Source organism: Microtus pennsylvanicus, chromosome 2, assembly GCF_037038515.1.
Source record: "Microtus pennsylvanicus isolate mMicPen1 chromosome 2, mMicPen1.hap1, whole genome shotgun sequence".
In the NCBI taxonomy this organism is placed as follows: Eukaryota; Metazoa; Chordata; class Mammalia; order Rodentia; family Cricetidae; genus Microtus; species Microtus pennsylvanicus.
In genome coordinates this window covers 62,013,569-62,025,394 of record NC_134580.1, presented here as the reverse complement: position 1 = coordinate 62,025,394, position 11,826 = coordinate 62,013,569, and the positions used below count along the sequence as shown (strand labels likewise).

At 54.7% G+C, this 11,826-nt stretch overlaps 1 protein-coding gene across 1 annotated transcript; it reads right to left on the bottom strand.

The window, feature by feature from the left end:
- Positions 1 to 472: 472 nt before the first annotated feature.
- Positions 473 to 6,600, bottom strand: Klf10 (KLF transcription factor 10). Its single transcript, XM_075961155.1, has 4 exons — positions 6,435 to 6,600; positions 3,566 to 3,796; positions 2,559 to 3,471; positions 473 to 2,167 (listed from the first exon to the last, which is right to left on the bottom strand). The coding sequence occupies exons 1-4, from the start codon at positions 6,468 to 6,470 to the stop codon at positions 1,908 to 1,910; spliced, it is 1,440 nt and encodes a 479-aa protein (XP_075817270.1). The 5' UTR covers positions 6,471 to 6,600; the 3' UTR covers positions 473 to 1,907.
- Between the last annotated feature and the right edge of the window lie 5,226 nt (positions 6,601 to 11,826).

Below are 11,826 nucleotides of genomic sequence, written 5' to 3'. Positions count from 1 at the left end.
TATAAAAATCACACCCTATTTACAACTCTCTCCACTTAAGTACCCAGCGGTATGCCCACTGAGGCTAAGGTAGTACTTGGTCTGAGTGACTTTAACTCGGAGACTAGGTCAGCGTCTTTCTCGTCACTTGCACTGCATGTAAACTCACTGTGGTGTTCTAGCTAACTCCAGTGTATTTAACAAGGTTTCGCTGAGGGTCAGAGCTACATCTGAACTTCAAATTATCAAAATGTACAAGAATATACAAAACTAAAACGTGAACTGTGTGGTGGCTTACACTTCAAACCCTAGCACGTGGGAGGCAGAGGCCGGAGGGCCATCTCAAAAACAACCAAATGCCCGGAAATCATTTCTTTAACTGTCTGGCTTACCTATCATTTCAGCAAAGAACCTTGGCCTCAAGTTCCAATGTGAAGAAGGTCCATGTCAAGATGAGACAGAGAGTAGAGTTTAACACATCAAGAAACCACTGTTTATACCAAAGGAAACTCTTTATTGTAAACAAGGTATAAAGTACAACAAAAAATATTGTGCAAATTGGAACTCATGATTCATCATTTTTTAAAATTTTTTTTTTTCAAGGGTTCAAGTTTGCATGTCAGAAACCTACACCCAAGATACAGAAACAGTTTAAATGGGAGGTATAGTGACAGTTTTTCACTATAGATTTTGGACAATTTACCTTTACTACCAAGTGAATTATCCACTTTACACCAGAACAGAAATACTGTTAGCAGAGCTCACTGTTCTAGGCTGGGGACGCAGCTCGGTGGGCGAGCACCTGTGGAACACATGCGAGGCCCTGGGTCTCGGTGAGTTCCGAAGGTGCCCAAACACTGTGGTGGTTGAGAACGCAACTGCATCGTGAACGTCGTTTCAAGTTGGAAGTCTATGTTCTAATGACAGTTTTTCTACCTATCTATTCCCACAGCCTGAAAAACTCCCATAAATAAAGAGGAAAACTGTCCATCTGTAACGGCCATTAACTTCCTAATTTGAAAAAGCACACAGTGTGTCTTTGACGTAAGCGTCCTTTATGATGACGTAAAGCCATTTTTCTCAGGAGTTATCTCAGATTCGACATCCCTTCTCATCAATACATACTTTCATCTTCAGGTTTCTTTCCTAAACAAAGTGCAGCATTATCTTACTTAAGTCTACAGAAAACACATTGGTACACAATTTCCAAATCTACACAAGAAACTGCAGGCAAACTAAAACCTAAAGAAGAGTAAAATGCCTAAATGTTGTTAACACTAAACTAAAAAAATGCACGAAAAAAATTGTTTTAGCTGTGCTTCCAAGCAATTAAATTAATGAGGGGTCCACCTCTGACTCCCCCTTAACAATGTACAGCTGTTCAACTTTAAATACCAACAATAGTGGGGAAATGACAGTTTTAGGTATACTCAATAATAACTACACCCACGGAGGTGACTGGAAGGATGAGGAACAATAACCAAGATAACTCTAGGAGAAGATGGCGTCTCTGTAGGACACAAGCTCATTCCCCAGTTCCATCTCTGTACCGGAACTTCCAGCCTCTAGATTCTTGAATCCAATGCTTTAGAAGAGCCACGCGACCAAGCTGGCCTCAAGTATAAACTGTAGAAACTAAGTACCAATGTGGACATGATTCAAGATCTGTGCTGACCTCATCCGAAACCTTCAACGCTATTCAAAGGAGAAAAAGCTTTCTCATCTCTGTGTGGTAAGAAATGAAACCTGCCCTTCTGTGACCCGCCTGCGGCTGAAGCACTGGCCATCTAACCCAGGCTGGCCTTTCCTCAGGCGAGGGGCTTCTGCTTTGGCCCCTGCTGGAGGACCACAGACTCGCAGAAGCATCTTGACACCATCGCGGCTCCTGACTGACCAAAGTTAGTTCTGGTTCTTCATCCTCCAGCCTGTCACTGTGCAGAGGCGGGGGTTGGAGGTAGAGCGACGTCACTTAACTTGCTCACCTCCATCTGCCAGTTTGGGAGCTTCTTGGTGGACAGGTGGCGCCGGGCGTGCTTGGTCAAATGGTCACTCCTCATGAACCGGCGATCGCACATAGGACAGGCAAATTTCTTCTCGCCCGTGTGTGTCCGCCGGTGTCTGGACAGTTCATCAGAGCGAGCAAACCTCCTTTCACACCCTTTCCAGCTGCAGCTGAAAGGCTTCTCCCCTGAAACAAAGACAGCCAGACGGTTACTACCCCGAGGAACCTCCGGACTGAATCTACCACATCTAGAGCTGTACGAGGAGACATCATTTAGAACTAAAAGCTGGTCACTTTGCAGATCACCGAAGTATATGCTAGATGTGCGTGGCGTGGGGACATATGCCTTAAGTCCCAGCACTTGGCAGCCGGAGACGATCACACCCCCCCAGATGTGTGCTGCTGCTTCTGCCTCCACTCCCCAAGTGCGCCACGGGGCCCAGGGACAAATTTAACAATTTAAAAAATACTTTATCACACGCAAAGCAAACCCTTCAATGCACTTGTTTGTACTTGTGATTGTGGACAAACCCCACGTGCGTATTCATCTCTAAGACAACACACATGTGCGCCGTACCTGTGTGTGTCCTCACGTGGGCCTTCAGGTGGGAACTTTTAAAGTAGGTCTTGCCACAGCCGGGATGGCTGCAGACGTGACTCCTCACTCTGGACGAATCCATCTGTGGAGTGACTCTCGCTGCCGAAGGAGAGAATCCGGGCGCAGGGGCGATGGGAGACAGTCTGGTGCCATTGGGGCTTACCACCGTAGGTTTCGGGCTCTGCACAACAGGCTGGGGAACGACCAACATGACGGTGCCCTTGGGCACCTGGGTGCCCATGAACAACACAGGGGGGCAGACAGCTGGTGGCTGGCTGGCTGGAGTGCTGGGGACAACTGTGGTCACCAGAGAGTTGTTTGCAGGAAGGGGAACCATCTGGCAGATGACAGGCAGAGGTGGCACGCCCGCAGGGGGCACTGTGGGGGAGGGGACCAAGACGGACTTCTGCAATGGGGACGCAGGAGCCGGCTGAGACGGACAAATGACCGTCTCTGAGGACGGCACAGCCAAGTCACAGGGCGCGGCACCTGCCTTCTCGTCACCCTCTGCCGGTGCGTCTGGCTCACATTTGGATCTGTTTGGTGGCACGGCCGCGCAGGGTATGTTCTTTCGTGAAGCCTCGGTATTTAGGTGGGTTCTTCTCCGGAAAGAACTGTCCTGATGGCTGAGGATGCTAGCTGCTTTCACAGGGCAGGAGCGGTGGGTACAGAGCTGGGCATCAGCTGTGTGACGGATGACACTCGTTGCCTGAGCCTTAGGGAGGGGAGGGGCCGCCACAGGACTCTTTCCTTCCTCTTTGGGAGGAGCAGCAAGGGGAGCTTTGGGGGCATCGGAGAATGATTTGAAGTGGCCAGTAGATGGCGCTGGTGCCATCAGAGTTGACACTTGAGAGGGTTCAAAGTCAGAGGGGCTGTAAGGCGGAGTCAGGCACTACAAAGAGAAACACCAGCAACACCGTGAGAAATAATTCGTTTATGTGAATACTAAAAAATGCTGCAATTTACACCCACTTAAGAACACTCACAAATGCCGGGATCGTGTGAAGGTCGGGTGTCCCTGGCAGCAAGCTCTCCTCCTCTGATGTGTCAGACATTGGAGTGACAGGCCTGGCCTCAAGGAATTTCTTGAAACCATGCTTCCAGTCGCAGCTCATAGACACCAGCGCCTCCACAGCCTCGAAGTCACTCTTCTCCGTCTTGTTCCAGGGGTACACGCTGTCTCTCAGCTTTTCAGATATCAGCTCCATCTTCTCCTCCTGTAGGAACCAACGGTAAGCTTCATCAGCATTCCAGTTGCTCAGGTGACAGGGGTGCACAAACTTTTTGTTTTTAAAACACGTTTCGACGTTAAAGGATGCCACCTTACCGTAGCAAGGGAACGGAGACCAGGGTTGGTCGGTCCTAAAGTGCAATTTGACTTAAAGCAAACTACTCCTAAGTTAAAAAAGTTACATCCAGTTATCTGTAACTTCATTACAAACGGTAAATAAAATAAATGGGGGGGGGTGTCTAGCCAGGCATGGTAAACTATCTATATGTGTAATCTCGGGACGGTGGAGGTGGAGCGGTGGGAAGCAGCACTTCAAAAACAGAACACAAACAATCCAAGCGGGAAAACCCCAGGCTTATTTTGGGCAAGTTTCAATCTCTCCATCTCTATTACTTTACTGGATCTATCCAACACAACGGGACCAGGTAGGCATAAAATCTATGCGCTTAGAATTTGCAAAACAAACAAACAAACCAAAAAACAAACTCCTCAGAGTGCACAAGTTGGCTTTAACTTATTTAAAACACGCCTTGGTAGGAGTTTATGTTTGTGCAACTCCACTTAGAGTTCCTTGAGCTGCGTTTCAAAAAAAAACACCTATCATCTCTATTTTCCTTTTAAAAAGAACTTCCAAATCCTTTTGATCAATGCAGAGGCTGCAAAAATTATGAAAAGTCTTCTAAACTGGGGGGGGGGGCAACAGAACAAGAGTTCAAGGCCAACTTGGGCCATATAGCAAGTCACTCAAAAAGACAGAGCAAAACTAATAAATACATAAAATTTAATTGTAAAGATAGTCTTAAATCTTTAAAAAAAAAAAACAACCAAAAAACCACCCAGAAGTCTATCTTCCTACTGAGGGTGTGGGGGAAACAGACATTATTCTTGGACTTTTACTAACAATGTCATTGCATAATCGTTCGCGCCTTTATGTAAGCTGCCATGCGAAACCTAAGTGTAAAAAGCCTCTAGGCACCGACGCAAAGAAAGGGGTGGAAAAAAGGCAGGCACGCAGGCAGGGGTGAAGAATGTGCGTCGGGAAGGGAAGCTGGGAGGGGGGGCAAAGAGCCGGTGCGAGGCAGGAAAGGGAAGCCTGGCGGGGGCGGGGCGCGGGAGGCCGGCGGGGGAGATCCTTGCTGGCGGGGACCAACGGATGGGGCCGCCCTAACCTCTATGAGGCTGGCGGGTGAGTCACCGGGAAGCCTGCCCGCCGCGCGCACGTCCCCGCGCCCCGCCCCTGCCATTGGCCAGCCGGCCTGCGGCCCGTGCCCGGATTGGCTGGGCGGCCCCGGGTGGGCGGGGGCGCGGGGAGGAGGAGGGGGCCGAGGCATGTGAACAAAGCGTGATCAGCGGCTGCTCCGGCCGGCGCAGGAAACGTGAACTGGGAATTGCCGCGCCGTCACCTTTCCCCTACTTCCTGAGCTCGGCCCCCGCCCCCGCTCGCCCGCCCGGGGAGGGGCCGCGGGCGCCGCCGCCAACCGCTCGCCAGTGCGCACCGGGCGGCGCGAGGGCTGGGCGGTGTCGGCTCCGGAGGCGCCCGCCCCTTCCCACTGCCCCCTCCCCGAGCCGCGGTTCCCTTAGGAACCGACAGCAGGGCCGGGCCTCGCTCCCGCCCCTGGTGGAGGCCGGGGCTGGGTCACTTGGGGACGAGGAGCTCCCCGGGTGCACCCTTTCGCCGCCCATGCCCGGGCCTCCGCCTCGGCTGCGGGAGGAGGAGCCGGGTCCCCGCGGAAGCACGACCGCCGCCCTCCTCCCGGGAACGACCGCTCCGAGCCCGGAGCGCTCCGCCCACTCGGCCCGCGGGACCTCGACCCACCCGCCTCTCCCGCAAGCGCCAAGCGCCCCCTCGCAGCTGCTTTCGGCAGCCCCGGACCCCTCGCATTCCGCCTCTCTGCAGGCTCCCAGACGTGCGGGCGCCCACGAGTACGGGCTCCCCGCCTCGACACGCGGCCCCCGCGTCTCGCGGTCCCCGCTCCCCCGCCCAGCTGTCGGGCTCCAAGGCAGGGCTCCTGCGCCCCCTTCCCCGCCGAGAGTAATCCATCGGCGGCCACCTGCCTCCCGGGAAGGGAGTCCTCTCCCGACGTCTGCGGGGGTGCGCGCCTCCCCCGGCGCCCGGAGAGCCCGCGTCCCATCCATCCCCCCAGCCCCGGGCGACCCCAGCCGTGTGGTCCCCACCTGGCAGCACCCCTTCTCCTCCCTCCCCGACGAGCAGGCGCCCGCCTCTCGGGCAGACAGCTCCTGAGCAGTCTTTGCCACCGCGGGTCGCGCTCCTGGTGCAGCCAGGGGCATCTCCCACCAGTGCCAGGTGCAGGGCGCCCCCTCCAGCTTAACCGCGCTTCCAGGGAGGCAGCCCCCCTTTCCTGTTCACTCTCCTCGGGTCTCCCCGAGTCGCGCTCCCTGTTGTCTGCTGGACACCCATGGAAAAGATCGCTGGTGCGGGTCCCAGGCTTCCTCTTAGGGCAGACCCCTCCTCTGCACACGCCCTCGATGATAGCCCCAGCCTGCAGGCAGGGAATCCCTGCAGGACCCCCGCTGCAGCCTGGGTCCTCATCAGGCGTGGCTGCTGGAGGGGACTCGGGCTTCGCGCCCCGGCTGGGAAGGACCAGCATCCCCAGGTGACTTACCGAAGCCTGCTGGAGAGAGGCGCCGAAGTTGAGCATGGTCGGGCTGCCCGGGTGGCCGCAGGGTGCGAGCTGTGCTGCTCGCTGAGCCTGGCTGTGCTGGCTGAGGAGCCACAGACGGGCGCACTGAAGACACTAGACGTCGACGCCGCCGCGCTCCGCGCCGTCTGCCCCCCTCCCCATTCAGGTAGCCGCTCTGCTTGCCCCGCGCCGCGGGGCGGGGGAGGGGGCGGGGCCTGGCGCCGGCCAATCAGCGGCAAAGGTGTGTGAGGCTTCGTCCAATGGGCTGGCGGGGCCACGCGTGATCAGCGGCTGCCCGGCTGCAAGAAGCTCTGTCAGTGGAGCGTGTACGCGAGCCGAGGCGCCGTGTTCCCTAGGTCCTGCCCCGGGGAAACTCCGGGGACCACCTGACTCCGGGACGCCCCGCGCCCACCCCTCGTCTCCCAGTCCTCCCGTCCCCGCCCATGCGTGCCCGGGGGCGGTGCCGCCGGCGGGGGCAGAGCCGACAGCGGGCGCGGTGGCGGGCGGCGTCCAGGCTTTGCGGAGAGCCGGCCCCACGTGGGGGGTGGGGTTGGAAGAGGGGGGTCAGGAGAGGGGAGGGAAGCCCGCTCCACCCCGTCCCCCTTGGCGCCCGCCGCGTCCGGGCCCCGCCAGGGAGTGGGCGGGACCCCGAGCGAGCGAGCAGGGGAGGGAGGCGGAGGCCGCGAGCGCGGGGCCGAGCCTGGAGGTTTTCTCTGCCAGCGCTGGCCTCGTGGGTCTGTCGTGGAGGCAAGAGCCGGGTGGACCACCGAGCCGGCGGCATCTCGAGCCTTGGCCGGGCTTGGTCGCTCTGAGCCGTGAGGACGGGAGGACCAGGCGCGGCGGCGGCGGGGAGCCTTGTCACGGAGCAGACACCTGCTCGCACTCGCCGCCCACGCCCCGGCGGCGGGCGCTGGCTCGCCCTCCCATCTGCAGCACAGACAACCGGCAGCAGGGCCCGCCTCTGCGCGTCCCTCCCGTCCTTCCTCCTGGGCGCCGGTGTAGGGACTGCGGGAAGCCGGGACCGTACACGGGGCCGGTGGCTTGGCCCGGAGCCCTAGACCCGAGCGCTCGGTGGCAGAACCGAGTTTGAGCTTGGTGCAGTCACAGTTTAAAATACAGTGTCCGTGAGAGCTGTCTCCCAGGTGGACCTCCGCCCTGCCAGGAAACCGCTTGCGGGGATGCGAGGGGAAGGAGAGAGGGCCGGAAGGTGGGATTCATGCCCGGGTCCCTGCCCGCTCCACCACTCCCGGGTTTGGAAGCCGCCCGCGTGCAGCGCAGCAGCCGGGGCGGGGGCTGTGGCCTCCTGGTCCCAGAGCTCTCGCTCCTCTTTGGCACCCCGTTGCCCCGCCCCCCTTGACCGTTTGTGTGGGTTCACAGCAGCTGCTGGAGCCGGAGGCAGTGATAACGGGGCTTAAAGCAAGCTGGATATTTCTATCTTCTCCCTTGGACAGGCGGGTCGAGAGACAAAAGTCACTGCCCCCCTGCGGGCTTTCTCAGCCCGCACGACTGAAAGGGCTCATGCTGTCCCGGTCACCCCAGGATGGGTAAGGGAGGGAATTGTTTTAGAGACCGCCAACTCTACCACCATCCCATGGTTCCTTCTGGTATACCTAAATTCAGCCATCAACAAGAGTAATGATAATACCGTGGGCCAGAGAGGCCCTGGGTGGGGGTGGGGAAAGATGACTGAAAGGCCTCCTGTCACTGCCTGCTCTGAATCCGCTGGAGGAGCGCCAGCTCAGCAACCCAGGCAGCTCTTCCTGCCTCCCTCCACCCGGTGCCCCTGCTTCTGTCTGCAGGAGTGTCCCTCCCTGCAGGCTTCCTTCCGCTTGGGCTGGCCCATCCTGTTGATCTGAGCCTGAAGGGTTGGAGCAGCTGGCCTGGGCACCTGCTGCAGCGCAGGAAGCTCCTGTGTGTGCCCAGCCGGCAGGCCTGCCCGCCCGCCTTCCTGTCAGGGAGCCGCCCCCTGGAGTGGCCACAGCCAGACCCACCAAGGCTGAACCCTGTGTCTTCCAGAATGCGGTGCCTGCTGGCGTGGTGCCCCACCCCCGCTGAGTTGTAGGGAGCATTCCGGACTTGGGGTGACCACTACAGGAAAGAGGAGAGAAGGGTAGGAGGAGCGGGTCGTGGAGGCACAATTCCTGGGGATTCAGAGCAAGCTGTTCCCCAGGCACTTCAGACCCAACATCACCAAATCTAAAACGGTTTCTGTGCGCTTAGAGTTAGTTCCTCATTGTGCATCCAGCCTCTGTCACCTCACTCAAAAACTTAAGTGGGATCCGGTTCATCCCCAGCTCCGTGCAGCTTTGGCGCAGAAACACCTACTTACTGTCTGCTTGGCAGTGTTGTCTGTCTGCCTGTCTTCACCCTCCTCCCCTTTTGTCTTAGAATCCTGGCCTGACGCTTGCCATGTAGATCACAGTGCTGGTTAGTTCAGCCCAACCCTCCTGCCACAGCCTCCCAGGTGTTGGGATAATGGGCACCAGGTAGACACCTGGCTAAGGTTTTCACCTCTTGCTTGGATGAAGCTATATCTATCCGTAATCCCAGGACATCCACCCACGCCCCAGCTTGTTTTCCAGTTACCAGATTCAATGCTGATAGCTAAGGTCCAATCACAACCCTCCCTGCTGAAATAGATGACTGACCTTTGCCTATTACAGGAAATCAAAGGCCAGCCCTTTATGAACTAGGAGTCCCAGGTACTTTCTCAACCTTTTCAACCATCTGCCAAATTCTCCCCTTGCCCAGAGCCCCCATCCAATAAACACGGTTACTCATGCCTCGGATCATTTATCCACTATTTCCAACGAATGTTCCTGAGAATCTGTGTTCTAGGCTGGCCAGTAGATGGGTCTTGAACTCTCGATTCTCCTGCCTCTACCCTCCAAATACTGGGATTACAGGGGTGTATCACCACATTCTGCTTCCCATTAAGGCTTAAAGTTTAATCCCTGCCTTTTATCCCATCATTCAGGAATCAGGTGCAGGTGGACCTCTGAGTTTGGGGCCAGCCTGGGCTACACAGCGAGTTTCAGGTGGAGACCAACTCCTGAGGAATTTGCAGGCTATGGAATGAAATGGGAGTTTTCTGTATGGTATAAAGAGGCTAGACTGTCTTTGGAGAACATAATTTTTTTACCCGAAGGGCCTTTTTTTTTTCTTTCTGGATTCAGGGGTCTTGCTCCCCTGCCATGCTAGTGAAACCTTCCTTGATAACTGCAGACTGAAGTATTTGTCTGCTTCCGCTCCAAAGCACCTTGTGCTAGAGATAAAGTACTTGTTATGTCATATTGCAAAGCCTATTTTATAATACTGAATCCAGCCCATGGTCCACCCAGATCTAAGCTCCTATAAGATGGTGGCCTCTTCATAATCTCTCCACACATGTACATTCAGGCTGGCCTGGAACTCTCAGCAAGCCTGCCTCAGTGCCCCAAGTGCTAGGATCACCCATGTGAGCGGCTATGCCCAGCCCCAAAATTATCTTTCTTATTTGATATTTGTTCTATAATAGACACTTCTTATGCTTTTTTTCCAATGAAGCAAATAAAATTATAGATTGTTTCTGAAGACCTGGGATTACAGACAGAATGTGGGCCAATATATGAATGGGCCTGTGTCTTAATCTGTGTTGTTACCAGACTGGTCCTTTATAGAATATAGTCATCTTAGGCATGAGTAAGAAGGGAGCCTTGGGCAGTCATAAGTGGTACCTCAGGTGCTGACCCTTGTTGCTGATGGTGCTTCATTCCCTTCAGTCAGAATAATGAAGGAAGGTAGCGTTCCCCACTTGAGCTACAGATCTTAGAACACACTGTACCTACTGGGCAGCTTTTCCTTGCTGCTTACAGCCACCGAGTCCCATCCCTGTCATTCCTTCATCTCCCCACAGTTCATCTCCCCACCGTATTAGCTGAACACTGAAGAACCATCGTAACAAAAGAAGTCCCTGTGTTGAAGGGACCTCTAGGATCGTGGGAGAAGCAAGTAACTGTAGCCATTGCTACATTCTGGAAGATGCTAAGAGAGGCAATGCACAGGTTTGGGGGTGTCTAGGGAAGTGTCAGAAAAGGCTCCCTGAGTTCCTCATCAAAGCCTAGAGTGGAGAGCACCAGCAGCTCAGTATACTCTAGAAACCTGAGTCACACACCTGAGAAGCAGAATGAGGAGCCTAGTCCTGTGCATGCCATTGAGGGATGTAATAGAACTTTGATCCCAGGGATGGTGAGGATGAGTGTTAGTGTGGAGAATGGACCTGAGGAGTGTGTGTGTGTGTGTGTGTGTGTGTGTGTGTGTGTGTGTGTGTGTGTGTGTGTGAGACAGAGAGAGAGAGAGAGAGAGAGAGAGAGAGAGAGAGAGAGAGAGAGAGAAACACCAGAGTCAAGGTGTAGGTGGCAAAGATGAAGCCTAAAAAAAGGAAGTAGAGGCAGGTCTAGAGAGGCGAAGACAGAGCTGTAACTTAACTGGATATAGGGATGAGGAAGGAGAGGGTATTGGAAAAGATTGCTAGGTTTCTGGCTTATTCACCGGATCTAATGCCACATCATCGCCTAAAGAAGGGACCACAGAAAAGTCATGGGTTGTGGAGGACAGGAAGTCATTGTCAAGTTGGTTTAATTTTTTAAAAAATATTTATTTTTTAAAAAATTATGTATACGGGAGGGGGCAGTGGCCACAAGAGGGCATTGGATCCCCTGGAGCTCGAGTGAGGGACAGTTGTAAGCTGCCTGTCTCTGGTGCTGGGAAATGAACTCAGATCCTCTGCAAAAGCAGTCCATGTTCTCAGGCGTAAGTGGTTCTCCAGTCCTGACAAGCTGGTTTAGGGCATGCAGAAATGAGGCTCTGTGTGACACATCAGACAGAGATGTCTAGAAGTAGCATTGTCTTAGAGCTGGGGTTTAGGAGAGGGCAAAGTGTGGGCTGGTGTAGTAGGAAGACCACTTGCTTGTTCCCGGCTGCTCAACCCCGGAATAACACACAGACACACACAGAAACCATATTATTTACAATACTGTTTCTGGCTAACTCGTATCTTAAGTTAACCCATCTATGTATTAATCTATGTATTGCCACGAGGCTGTGGCTTACAGGGTAAAGTTCTGGCGTCTGTCTCGGGGACGGGGAGGGCTACATGGCTTCTCTCGGACTCTGCCTCCTTTCTCCCAGCATTTAGTTTAGTTTTCCCAGCCTAGCTCTACTCTGCCCTATCAGGCCAAGCAAGTTTCTTTATTAACCAGTGGTATTCACAGCATAAAGAGGGGAATCCCACATCAGGCTGGAGATAAAAAGTCAAGAATCCTCGGGGTATAGTGGCATCCAAAGTTAGGAATAGATGAGGTTCCAAAGGAAAAGGGAGAACCAGAAAGAAGCA

Bases quoted from the DNA above. Each gene is read 5' to 3' on its own strand.
- Klf10 (XM_075961155.1), bottom strand. From the start codon at position 6,470: ATGCTCAACTTCGGCGCCTCTCTCCAGCAGGCTTCG. The intron at 3,797-6,434 runs GTAAGTCACCTG...TGGTTCCTACAG, and splicing joins CCTCTCTCCAGCAGGCTTCG to GAGGAGAAGATGGAGCTGAT. The intron at 3,472-3,565 runs GTGAGTGTTCTT...TTCTCTTTGTAG, and splicing joins TTCACACGATCCCGGCATTT to TGCCTGACTCCGCCTTACAG.